General features: G+C 34.1%; 1 protein-coding gene across 2 annotated transcripts; it reads right to left on the bottom strand.

Moving 5' to 3' along the window:
- Window positions 1-7,625: 7,625 nt before the first annotated feature.
- LOC112031842 (ubiquitin-NEDD8-like protein RUB2) lies at window positions 7,626-11,363 on the bottom strand. 2 transcript variants are annotated; one of them, XM_065765690.1, is made up of 4 exons: window positions 11,150-11,363; window positions 9,143-9,402; window positions 8,958-9,060; window positions 7,871-7,993 (listed from the first exon to the last, which is right to left on the bottom strand). In XM_065765690.1, exons 1-3 carry the CDS (start codon window positions 11,240-11,242, stop codon window positions 8,994-8,996), a joined length of 420 nt encoding a protein of 139 aa, XP_065621762.1. In that variant the 5' UTR covers window positions 11,243-11,363; the 3' UTR covers window positions 7,871-7,993; window positions 8,958-8,993. The 2 variants fall into 2 exon arrangements, with proteins under 2 accessions (XP_023920322.1, XP_065621762.1); XM_024064554.2 differs by lacking the exon at window positions 8,958-9,060 and having other exon boundaries at window positions 7,626-7,993; window positions 11,150-11,358.
- Window positions 11,364-13,474: the final 2,111 nt, after the last annotated feature.

The raw sequence follows: 13,474 nt of genomic DNA, 5'->3' as shown, positions 1-13,474 counted from the left end.
CATTTTTAACTTTAGATCATCCAATCCTATGAATACCAACCCGTATCAGAAACTGAAAAACAATGTGATGTAGAGCTGAAGAAAATTTTTGTTCACCAGGATGTCAAATAAAAGCTGAAACAGATGAATAAGGCATTGAGCTGCAAGGAGAAACAATAATTCAAGGTACTAAAATCTGATATAGATTCTTATTATGTAAGCATATAATAGTTATAGTCACCAATTAATTTGTGTGACACAAATCAAATCATTTATGGTTTTCTGAGATGTAAATCTTTTGTTGATGACTTTAACATGTCCATGCAATTATAGTTACCAACATTTACAAACACTTACCTAGGATTTTAAAAACTTTTCAGTAATAAGAGTGAGTCATTGAAACAAATAGTTTAATCGAATTTTTCATTTGAATTTTATAAATTTAAATAAATAGGGTCAAGGCTAGGTATCAATGGGTAAAAATCCACATAAAAATTAGGTACAAGTGCTTAACTGATATCGAAATCTGGTGTAACAAATACTGGTTCTAGTAAAATGGTGTTGAGGACCAAAATTTGACAAGAAAGCCCGTTCCACGAAAAGTAAAGAAAGATCATGGGTCTTAACAAAAGAAAGCTCAATTCATAAAGTTAAGAAGGACCATGAAGGTCCAAAGTCCCAAAAAGAAGGAAAAAGAAAGAAATAATAATAAAATTATATATATGCATATATATATATATATATAATAAAAATAAATAAATAAAAAGAGGACCCAAACTTGGTCACGCTAGAGGACATGCAGCAAGAAGAATGATCTCGATCAAGCCAGAGGATATGCAGCAAGAAGAATCAACATCAAGGCCCTTGATGTGTCCTTTTGAAGCCTTGAGAAGAGAATCTTGGCTGATGTATGGGAAAGACAAGGATATGTTCAAATTTCCAGCAAAAACCATTAAAAAAAACAAGCAAAACTAGATATTATCTTTGTAACCGATGGTCCAAGCCCATGGATCCCAAGTTAATAGTAAGGAAGAAGTGGTTTGGCCGATAGGGAGTGATTTCTGGTGAAAGGAAAATCCCAATGATTTTCCTTGGTTCATATATTTGCTTGGAATGCATGAACCACTAGAAAACTCAATTCCTCTATGTGCATGACGTCTCCCCACAATTTCCTCTTAATTGTCATTTTCAATCAAAGCTGTCATCCATTGCATTGAGTAGCTCACCCACTCTTTGACATTCCAAGAAGGAATCTTCCATTTGTAGCTAAAATTAAACACCCACTTTGAGAAATAATTGCCTAATTAAGCTAAACCTTTGCCCAATGCACTTTTTCAAGTTCCAGAGGACATGGTTTTACCCAACAGACTAGGGATGTCCTCGCATGGGATACCAGACCACGTCCATTATTAAAAAAACACAAAGGCATGGTAAAAGAGGGGGGGGGGGGAAGAGGGGATTTCGATGGAGGAAAAAGAGGAGAGTTTAGAGGTTCATAAAGATAATTATTAGAGTTTCAAGAGCCTAACAAGGGAGAGGGGAGAGGAAAGGAACAAAATAAGAGAGCCAAGGTGGAGGAATTCATCCCATATCCTTGAGATCATTCAAAATATCACTTAGCCTCCAAAGAAACATATGCCAAAACATGCACACATCAGATATTACTCTTTCTCACAAAATCCTCCTCACCTAACTATCTTGGAAGGCAATGCCCAAGCAAAGCTACTTGGACTTAAGTTCCAAATCCCACAAGCCTTGTGTAAAAGCACTAAGTCTGTGAGAATTAGAGGCCAAGATCCTCGTGACTAACTCATTCTCATGAAATTCATTTACATATATGTATATGTATTAAAATGTGTATCATAATCTAAGAAACTAACAATTATTTGAAGATATGTGTACTGTATAGTATGTTCTTATGCAGGACCTATAAAGGTAACGGGAAGGGCAAAACTCCATTGCATAATAAGCATGGAGAAAGATCTTATAGTTCAAGGAATCAACATTCTAGATTCCATGGATTACAGGCCTAGCACCCCTGGGAACCACGACATCACGTTCGAGGTATCATGACATCATGCTCGGGGAACCAAGTGAAGGAACTCTTTTAAATGTTCACGCAATAAAAGATAAGCCTTAAATATTCTATTTCAATCTCCTTCTCATTATGAATATTATGAATAATTATTTTACTTATTTCATAAGAGTAAATGGTCATTTTATGACACTAAAACACTAAGGGTCTATTTGGATACCGCTTATTTGCTGAAAGCTAAAAACACTGTAGCAAAATATTTTTTAAAAGGCCAAAACATTGTTCACGTTTTTTGTGCAAGTTGGCTAGTCCATGAACAATGCCATGGGACCAGCCAAACACAAACGCAAACGTTGAAACTGAAGTACGCAAACACACACTTATAATGGTATTTTATTGCTTAGGAGGAATCGCATTTTTACCTTGAGGAGTTTTATGTGACTTGCGCACAAATCGGTTCATATAACAACCCCAATAGGCCGCAGAGAACCGGACCTAGTCCAACCATCCATCCTTTGAGGCCCAAGATCCCTTGTCATCAATGGACTTGGGTACTTTCCAAAAAAGGAACCCACAAATGGAAAAGGTAGGAAGAATGTTGAATTTTGATAAGGAGTTTTTGTATTGAGGCTATGGGTAAGGGCTTTGAGTGTGGTCTATGCTTGATGTGGCAAAGTAGCATTGATTTACAAGTAGCGTATCATAATAACGACACATGATTTGTGTTATAATTTTTAACATCAAAAAGACTACCAAGATGTTTATATAAAAATTATTAGGTATTTTCAAAATACGGCACAACATAGTATTCTCTCCTCACATAAATGGTGAATCTCACTGTGAAATTAATTAATAAAACCTATTTTTATGTGGAAAAATTTGGAGTAACACATCACTATTAGGGGTGGCAATTCGTGTTCGCATGTCGGGCTCGTGTCGTGTCAAGTCATGAGTATTTGACTATATAGGTCAACACTAACCTGACATGTTTATTAAACAGGTCAAGATTCCTCAACCCTAACACGACCCATTTATTAAACGGGTCAGTCGTGTCGACCTGTTTATCAGATTTTATCAAAATGAAAAGAAAAAAAAAATTATAAAAAAAAAACAAACAAATAAACATTTTTAATATAAAATTCGGAACTAATGAGTAATTGTATTACAAATAATCATTCAAAACTAAAGCATATCTCAATATCACAAATAATCAATCACAATATGTCGAAGAAAATAAATCACAACAACTAATATGTTTATATACCTAGAGTTTGAAGGATATATTAGTAAAATGTCATTTAATTAAACAGGCTAGACGGGTCAAACGGGTTCTATATGTTCAACACTAACCCAACCCATTTATTAAACGCGTCAGCCGTGTCAACCCGAATATGACACAAACCCGTTAAGTCTCAACCCATAACCTGCTAATTTCGTGTCGTGTCGTGTCGTGTCAGGTCGGGTTCGCAGGTCGTGTCAAATTTTGCCACCCCTAATCACTATATTCTTCTTAGAATATTGGATAATTACTCAATGTTCATGCTCCTCCATATTCAGTTAGATTTGCCTTGCGATTTTAGTAGTTATTAGAAATAAGAAGGGGTAGGTGCATGCTTCAATGTTCAAGGTTGTTAAACCCAGACCGAACCGTACAGTCCAACCGGGAAACCCTCGAACCGTTCAGATCTACAGTCTGTTTAAGGTGAAGAACCGTTCCATGCGAAAAAAGCATGGAACCATCCGGACCGCAGTCCGACCGTCTAGTTCTGTGAACTGTGACTGGTTCAAACGGTTCAAGCAGGCTACTCTATTTCAAGAGCAAAACGGCATCGTTATATCCCTTTTTTTTTCCCCCAATACAACATCGTTTCACGTTTGGGACTGAATGAATAACCCTTATTCGTGAAACGAAACCCTCTCAATCACTCTCTGCCTCTCTCCCTCACTCTCTCAAAACCCTTAACCCTCACTCTCTCGTCACTGCCTCTCTCCCTCCTCGTCGTCACAGCCGCAGCTTAGCCCAGATTGCAGCTCACTTTCTACCTCTCTCTCATGCTCATCTCTGCCTCTCTCCCTCGTCGCCGTCGCAACTCAATCTCTGCCTCGCCACCGTCGTTTGGTACTTGATCTTTCTATTTTTTTTTTGTTCTATTAAATTCGCACTCTTTACTATTCTACTCATTTTGCAAACCAAACAATTAAAAAGATAAAAGCTTTCTGATGAAATATATATATATATATATATATAGTAGATGAAATTGATTGGTTTGATGTTTGGAAGCTTTCATAATCCCCATCCAATTAATGGATAATTTTGGTGTAAATGAAATGCATTAATTTTGGTTTTCAATTTCGGCATCCCTAGTCCCAGCTTCACAGCAACATGGGTATTGGTTGGGATTAGTAGTTATTGTTTTGGGTTTATTTTATTGGAAGCTTTGTTATGCTGATTTTGTGTGTGGGATTCAGACCCATTAATTTCTTTCAGTTAAAATAAAAAATTATATTTAAGTTTTAAATATTATAGCTAGGATTGATATAGATCAGAGGTCAAATTTTCAAAATTCATAAATTGAACTACAAAAATGGTGATTGATTTAGTCTCTTAGGATAATCTGAATACCTTGACTCTGTCTGGAGATTAGTTAGAGGATTATTGTTACAATGAGCAGAGTGCTATAGGAAAATTGTATGCTTGTTTTAATTTTTTAGGCAGGCATATGTTGGTGGATGCTTACAAATGTATGAACAAGGGTTGGTTTCCTAGGATAGCGCATTGTCTTTCTTTGTTGGATGTTTGCATTTGCATGGGCTGAGATTTTTATTTTTATTTTTTTCTGTTTCAGTGGATTCCTGAATTGAGGCATTACACACTTGGATTTCCAATAATCCTCATTGGAACAAAGCTCGGTATGATTTATTCTCAACATTCCATTTACGTGCATTCTTGATTGATACTGTTTGTAATCAGCTATGTTTGTGGAATGTGGATGGAAGGTTGGTTGGGTACTTAATGACCAGTTTTTCAATATTTGAATCCTAGATTAGTTGGGTTTTTGCTCAAAGTCAAAGCCTTGATCAGATATTTTGGTAGTGTCATTCTTAGGGCTTAGAATTGATTAGGTAGGACTGTTTACAACATTTTCCAATAATGAGCATGACATTTTATGATGCAGGCTTTACAACAAAAAGTTTAATTTTGACCCCATTGATTATGCAAGTATCGACAAAACTGATTTTTGGGTATTTGTGGAAGAGGAAGACCCATATCTTAATTATGAAGAGTTGGAGAATGCAATTTATGAAAGGGTGCATATCCAGCAAGTGCAGGGCCTTCTTCTAATATTGAAGGTTAGTTTATATGTAAACAATTTAATAACCTATGGTGATTTTTCTTTTATTTTTTTCAAACTTTTGTAAACATTATAATGATTTTTCTTTTTATCTCGTTCAAACTTGTGTGTAGAATCTGTAGATGATAGCAGTGAGGTTGAAGGAATTGATTTGGGAACATTTGGACAACCTGTTGGCCCTCCTCCTCGATTTCCAGGGAATGATGATGAGCATGATAACTATCATGGCATTGATGATTTATGATCATAATAACTCTGTTTAAACTTTGAAATTCTATTTTGTATTTTAGAAATACTTTCTATGTCTTTTTGTAAGACACTGTGTGTAACTTGGAATTTGAAGTTTTATTATTGTTTTTTAGAAAGAAGTTTTTATGTATTTTTGTAAGAAACAATATGTAGTTGTGTTTGTGTACTCTAACTTGGAAAACATTATTATGAGAAATAAGGTTGTACACGTAGTTGTATTATGAGAAACAATGTGTAGTTGTATTTTGGATTGGTTCTGGTATTTTAAAAACTATTTGTGGACATTTTGAAAAGTTTTGTTTTCTTTGGATATGAAATAATAGAACAGACTTTCTGCACCCAGGGCTTACTAAGAAATTCCTATATAGGTGAAACTTGGGAGTTCCTTGTGGAATGGAACTACTCTATTTTGTTTAGTTGTTGGTGGCACATGTCCCTGCCTCAGGTCCCATATCATTAAGAAGTGCACGAATAAAGGAAGCGAAGGTCACCCAAAATGTCTGATTCCAGTTTATGTTTGAATTAACATTGTTTTATGCACACAGTTTATGCATACAGTTTATGCACAGAGTCTGTAGTTATGAGAAACAATGTATAGTTTATGCACAGTGTGTAACAATGTGTAGTTGTGTACTATATTTTTGTAAGTTTTATGTATTTTTTAGAAATAAGCTTCTCTAAATGAATTAGACTATTTTAGTTAATTTTTCTTTTTTTTTTATTAATTTAATGTTTTTATATATATTTAAAATAATTATTAAATTAATTATGACGTCATCACGATTCGACCTCGGTTCGACCTTAAACCCTTGAACCTTTCTCTTTTACGATTCAATGAACGGTCCGGGTCTAAAAACCTTGGTAAAAACTTTTTATGCTTGTTTATTTAACATTATAGTCCCTTTTTTATTTTTCTTTTTTTGCTAATATACCACATTATTATTCAAAAAGAGAAACAAAAGAAGTATTCTTCCTACAAGTGATCACAACTGTTGCAGAAGAAGCTACTTTAGAGTGTTTATGAATAGCTTATTTTGCTAAAACTAAAAATTATGTTGTTAAAAGTACGGTAGATAAAGCTAAAAATTAACTAAAATAGTACAATATGACTCATGAATAATACCAAAAAATGTAATAAGACCTATAAATAGTAGCAAAATAAGTTAAATAAAAAAAAAAAAAAAACTGTAACCTTAATACAGCAGAAGGAAGACATATGAGTATCAGCAAATTTTGCTAAAGAGTCACTTCTTTATTTAACAAAAGGGTCACTCCTTTATTTAACAAAAGAGCCAAGCTTATGCATCAATCCGCCTTATTCTCCCAAACAGTATGGCCCACTCCACTCCACCCCACACCGACTCTCCCAAATATGATATTGATTTCCATGCCAATTGACCAAAGTTCAACTGGTTGGTTGAGATGTCAAGTTGAGTTTTCTTTAAACCAATAAGACCCCAACCCAACTAGCATATATATATATATATATATAGTGCGTGTGTGCACGCGCGAACAAGCTCATTAGTTTAAGGATTTGGTTGTGTATCACCCACGGTAAGAAACCCAAAACCTAGAAAAGTCGCATTTTTATCAACAATAGAGTATATAACAATCTCTTTTCCAAGCACTTAGTCCTTTGGCACAGCTAGCAGCCTGACATACATTTGAAGCAGATGTTGGGCATAAGAATCTCTTGATGATCATTGACCTAGTTCTTAGTGGAACTCCAAAGAAGTCATGGCGTCCCTACATGCATATACATTTTTATCCTTAGAATCTCCTTTTTGTGAGTGAAACCATAAACATTCCTTCTTATCCACCTTCTCTATTGACAAGCCACTGTTTCAATCAATAATCTCCATCACCAGATACCAACGAATAAATTTGGTAAAGTTTATTCCAATAACCAAAGTCACCTTGGCATTGCCTGGTACACCTTTATTTTGGACTCACATTACATGCCATCCACAACAATGAGCTCCAACATGAATTCAAAAGAGAAATCTCAATTCCATAAAATTGATGGCCTATGGCCATCTAAAATTAGAAATGCTTATCAAAATTCAAAATATTGTACATGCACAAAAAGTTAACAGTATATGACTAGATGTAGAAAATAAGGCGAATTAACAGCATTTGGTACCAGAATGGTTCCTTAGAACAAGTTTACTGCCACATTTTGGTTTTATCCACACGCATGCAACTTACACGTTCATAAAAGTATCGGTACACAGTACCTCAACTGGTTTCCTACGATAGTACCACTTAACAACTGCCACCTCTCAGTGCAAGCACCAGATGAAGGACAGAACCACCCTCAATATTGTAGTCTTTAGCTGTTTTGTCATCTCCAAGCTGCTTACCAGCGTAGATAAGCCTGCAATCAGTAATAGTTCTAATGAGATAATAGTTTCAAATCATATAAGACACAGGCACTGACCATATTTGGCATTGGCTAGCACTCAAACAAAGGCACAGACACAGACCATATTCAGAATTCACATTATTTTCACTAAGAACCAATTGAATGAAATTGATTTGTATGAGCAGCAACAGGTTAAATTAGACATTGATGGAAAACAAATTTGGAAGCAACTGTTAAAGATGAAAATTTTTCTTTGCAGAAAATCAAGCAACAGTTAACAACAAATGAAAAAAATTTGTGCCTAATAGCAATTCAAAAGCATGCAAATAATGTAATTCCCAATCTCATATACAGTCTAGAACTTAGGTGAGATAAAAAGACCCATGAATGCTACAAAAGCAAGATTCAAATCCTATCAAGAAAGCAATTTATCCATTACCCCAAAAGAACAGAAATGATGCCATCCAATCAAAAAGAAAACGAGTAATAATTTGCAAAAATACACACCCACATTTTCATTGTCTCAAATGAAATTCTGATTATAAGAAAAAAAAAAAAAAAACAAAAAGTATATATTTTAAATTTATGTGAAAAAGAAACACGTATCAAAAGAATAAATATACTCCGTCTGTCCTATTGTAAATGGTCTTGCTTTCATTTTTGGACAACCCCAAGATACATGCTTGGAGTTCTTTGTCAATTTCCCATGCTACCATTACTTTTTTGAAAAAGCAACAATATTCTAATCCAAAGTCATGCTATCCATAATATAAAGTGAAGGACATTTTCAAAGCACCATATTTTTTCCACCCGACTGATATGTGTCATTTCAAACCAAAACTATAAAGTGGGATGGAGTGAATGCCAAGTATTTACATCCTTTTTGAACCTTACAGCTATGATTAGTTACTAAATAAAGCATATTTCTTTTAAAATGAAGAGGAACCATGCCCACTTTTGGGTGAATGGGTAAAACCTGTACACTGAAGGTCCACCCATAGCCTATATCTGTTTAATCACAAGGTGGTTGTAATAGGAAGCTTTGATCCTTGGCCAACCCATCCACACTATGGAGGTCACTACAGAAGAACTTGCAATAAATAAATGTATAATTATAGTCCACTCAAGTAGAATAATATTTGAAGATAAAGAAAATAAAACCTTTGCTGAACAGGAGGAATTCCTTCTTTTTCCTCAACCCGTTCCTTGATCCGATCAATGGTATCAGTTGGTTCAATATCAATCTCAATTTCTTTTCCTGTCAAAGTCTTCACCTTAATCATAGTTCCTCCCCGAAGTCTCAAAACCAGGTGAAGTGTCGACTCCTTTTGGATGTTGTAATCAGCAAGAGTTCGACCATCTTCCAATTGCTTACCAGCAAAAATCAGCCTCTGTTGGTCTGGGGGGATACCTTCCTTGTCCTGAAAATCATAAATTCCAAACTTAGTTAAACATAAATGCTGCAACTTACTAGAGAAAATCAAGATACATTGTGTTTTTTTTAATATATCCCATCATTTCCACCTGTTACAGCATGCTAAAATAATTGCAAAAGGGAAGAATGTTTTACAGAAAAAAAGCAGGTCACTACAAAATTGCTATGGTTCTGTTTCTGGTGTTTATATCTAAGTTGCATTTTTAACTGAACCATCTTTAATTTTTTGCAAAAACCAAGAGAACACACAATCATTAAGCTAAGACATCTTTCTAAATTCCAGTTTAATTCCCATTACCTCAATCAATTCTGAGATTTTTCCAGCATCATAAACTTGATAAATCAATAACACATCAATATCTAGGCTGCCTATAGGTAGCCTGATGGCATAATTAAACAAAACCTAGAGTTCGCAATATGTGATGAAGTGGGTAAATAAATTAGTTAAGTGTCCAAAAGCAGAAATCAAACATATTCTGTACTAGTATGTAATTGATAATAGACTCTAGACACCACCACATAATTAATACTCTCCATAACTTGTAAAAAAATTATAATATTATAAACAAAAAAACAGTGAGTATCACATCAAACAAAATTATAAAGCAACATAATAACACCAAAATAAAATTCATGTCTACCCACAAAAGCTGAATAAATATTGTTAAATGCGCCAAATACACTTAAACACAAAGGTCTCCTAAAGCCTACAAGTGCAAAGCACAAACATGGGCATGATTGAAGTAAGCACATAATTTCTAAGTATTATATGTAGCTTCTAAGAAAAAGACTCCTAAGTCATAACATATAATCCAATCCCCTCACCCCACCCCTTTATAGCACTTTCATCCAAAAGGTGCACCTCAAGCCCAGCAGTAAACATTGACCGCATAAGCATCCTTTCTTATTAGAAAACCATAAATCACACGCTCTAAAAAAATAATAGTAATAAAAATAAAAACCCAGGCTATGGACTATTGTAAAGAGTCAGGGTCATCAATTGCCCAATTAGCTACCAAATACACTATACAGTCTTCTTTTTGTTAAAATTCTCTTTCTATAATAAAAAGACACAAACTAAATAACTGATATAAAAAATTTTAAAAAAAAAATCATTAATATCATAAATTTGACTAAATTTTCTATTTAATTACTGGGCAGGAAAAGTTAAACTTCCCCAATGTTCAAAAATTCAATTCAAGATGCCATGCTTACAAAGCAGACACTAAATTCAATATTGGCTTTAACAATTTGCTCTTTTCACCAACAGCTCTCCTAACTCTTGGATTAGAAAATTAGCAAAACACACACACACACACACACACACAAGACTAATTTCAATCTTTAAAAAAAAAAAAAATTCCTTTTTTTTTCTGGGATGAATAATCTAATAAAAGTAATCATGCCCAGAAAGATAATAACCCAAAATATTCACTATTCAGAATCAAAATTCCCAACTTTTCCCTCTGTTTCCTCAGCAACCAAAAGCATCCATATTATTATTATCAAAAAAGAAAAAACCCAAAAGCACAATAATATTCGCAAATTAAAAATAAAAATTAAAAAAAAAAAAAAAAACCCTAGCTTGAAGCTATAAGCAAGACAATCACACAAAAGAACCACAGGTAAATAATCAAATCAAGAACCAGAAACCCTAAAAAAAATCCAATTTTAGAATCGCAAACCCTAAAGCGAATTTGAATAAAGATATTTAAGAAAAAAAAAAAAGGGACCTGGATCTTGGCTTTGACATTGTCGATGGTGTCACTGCTCTCGACCTCGAGAGTGATGGTTTTCCCAGTGAGAGTCTTCACAAAGATCTGCATGTTCTTCTTCTTTCTTCTTCTTCTTAGTGTCTCTCTCTCTTTCTTTGAATCTCAAACAGAGCGAGAGAGAGAGAACCGGGCTTGGGTTTTTGCTTTGAGAAGCGTGGGTTTGTTTGTTTATATAAATATAGAGAGAGAGTATATAATAATAAATTAATAATATCTACAGACTGTGTGCGTGTGTGAGAGATGCTATGAATGAATGATAGGCGGCGTAGTGGCACTCTTTTTTTCTTTTTCTTTTTCTTTTTTATGAACAAAAAATAATAATAATAATAACATGAGAAAGAATACATTTTAATTTTAATAGATTTCCTTGAACTTTTTCTATTTATTATAGGCAAATATATATATTAATTTTATTATTTAAAACATTCTAATTTTTAATTACTTTTTTTTACCCTAATATGTATTTTATTAAAATAAGGAATAACACAAAATCGCAATAACAACTTGAAAGGTGGCTTAGTAGTAGAAAAGTTATTATGACTTATTATACATGTTAGTCTAGGAGTCGTGAATTCGAAAAGTAGCAAAACTCATTAATGCTTGGAATGTTCCGTGTTATAATGCAATTCGATGACACATGCAATCCCTTTATAATTATTATTATAAGAAAAATTAAAAATTAAAAAGCCCAATCATCAATTCTGGTTTATCAATGCAACTTCTATTGCAAGGTGATTTCAAGAATTCTAGTTGTAAGAATTAGACATATCTTGTCCATCCTAACTTGCATTCATTCCAAATAGAAAACATCACTAAAAATGTTCTTTTGGCTAAAAAGGTGGTGGGGCACACATTTGAAAACTCTAAGATAAAAAGAGGCTATGTAGGTTTAAAATTGGATTCCAGCCAAAGGATTGAGACAAGAAAATCCTCTTATCTCCCTACCCTATCTATTTATTTTGGAAAGTAAAATCTGGGCAAGGCTAATCAATAGAGAAAGCCACTTAGGCTACATCACAGGACTTTTGTTACCTAACAATACCACAGGGTTTCAGCTGCCTAACAATCCTCTGAATCTGCAATTCACATTTTTTTTTTGTATTGTTAGGCAACTAAAGCCCTGTGGTATAGCAGTGATTGGGGATTCAGACCCCATGAACTGAATCTCACTTCCACCAAACATCTTATTGAACTACTATTATCCCTCAATCCTATTGGCCGAACCTCCCTCTCAAAGAAACAATTGTTTGTTACCAACTTATGATTTGGGTCTTTAGTCCTAAAGTGCTTATGGAGATCTAGAAATGCTACTATCTTTGAAAAAGTAGAGATGAACATTCCAAAAGGCCTTTGGCAGATTAGAAAACGAATGCAGGAACAATCAATGGCTATCCCAGAAACTTCTTGGGCACAACCTCGGCTAAGAATTGAGAAATGGTCTAGCTCAAGAAGGTACCATCAAGATTAACTGCGATGTAGCAATTGGCCAAGATAGATCCTATGTTGTGATAGTTGCAAAAGATTGGAAAGGGACATTGGCTTTTGCTTTGTCGAAAAGAGTGGAAACCACTATGTCCAAGTCTTTTTTTTTTTTTTTTTTTTTTTTGGAGAACCAAGCAGTGAGTCACAACATTCACTAGCGGGGTGGAGCTACATGTACGAGTTGGTGCCGGGGGTGGGGGGGAGGGGGAGGTAAATTTTAAAAATATTTTAATGTCATATATAAATATTTAACATTTTAATTATTAGCCTACAAAAATGGAATTTGACACCCCCCAAATATTTGAGCTAGTTCAATGATACTCTTAAAAATTTGTCCAATTGATCTAGTCGTTATAGAGAATTTTTTTTTCTCTCACATTTATTTTTTATTGTAAAATGTGTTCTTGTGTCTGTTAAAGTTTTGGATCATTCATATCTTTGAATACTTCATTAGTTCAATTGAAATTTTTTACTCACTTTGATAGACAATTTGGTACAATTTGGTAACTTATATTAAAAATAAAAACTTCAAAAGATTCACTATGAATTATACTAAGTTATATGTGTATAGATGTATGTGTTTGTGCATGTTTATAAAAGTTTGTATAAGCTAATAAATTAGTATCATAAGTTGGCCTCCAAACAAAAATTTCTGGCTATGCCCTGTTCAATAGGCTATAGTTGAAAGCGATGCCAAGCTTTCTCTCCAGTCTTCCAAAGTGCAATCAATCCAATTTAAAATAGGTTCCAAGAGAAGCTAACAGAGCAGGCCATGTTTTAGCATCTTGGTCGCTCTATAGT

This window comes from Quercus suber, unplaced genomic scaffold (genome assembly GCF_002906115.3).
Source record: "Quercus suber isolate HL8 unplaced genomic scaffold, Cork oak 2.0 scaffold_648, whole genome shotgun sequence".
NCBI classification, from domain to species: Eukaryota; Viridiplantae; Streptophyta; class Magnoliopsida; order Fagales; family Fagaceae; genus Quercus; species Quercus suber.
The sequence above is the reverse complement of the archived record's forward strand: the minus strand, read 5'-3'. Positions and strand labels throughout refer to the sequence as shown.

What these genes read in the sequence shown, in the direction of transcription:
- LOC112031842 (XM_024064554.2), bottom strand. Translation starts at nt 11,242, where the DNA reads ATGCAGATCTTTGTGAAGACTCTCACTGGGAAAACCATCACTCTCGAG. An exon ending in ATGTCAAAGCCAAGATCCAG is followed by an intron (nt 9,403 to 11,149) that starts GTCCCTTTTTTT and finishes TATGATTTTCAG; the next exon opens with GACAAGGAAGGTATCCCCCC. An exon ending in ATTCCTCCTGTTCAGCAAAG is followed by an intron (nt 7,994 to 9,142) that starts GTTTTATTTTCT and finishes TACTGATTGCAG; the next exon opens with GCTTATCTACGCTGGTAAGC.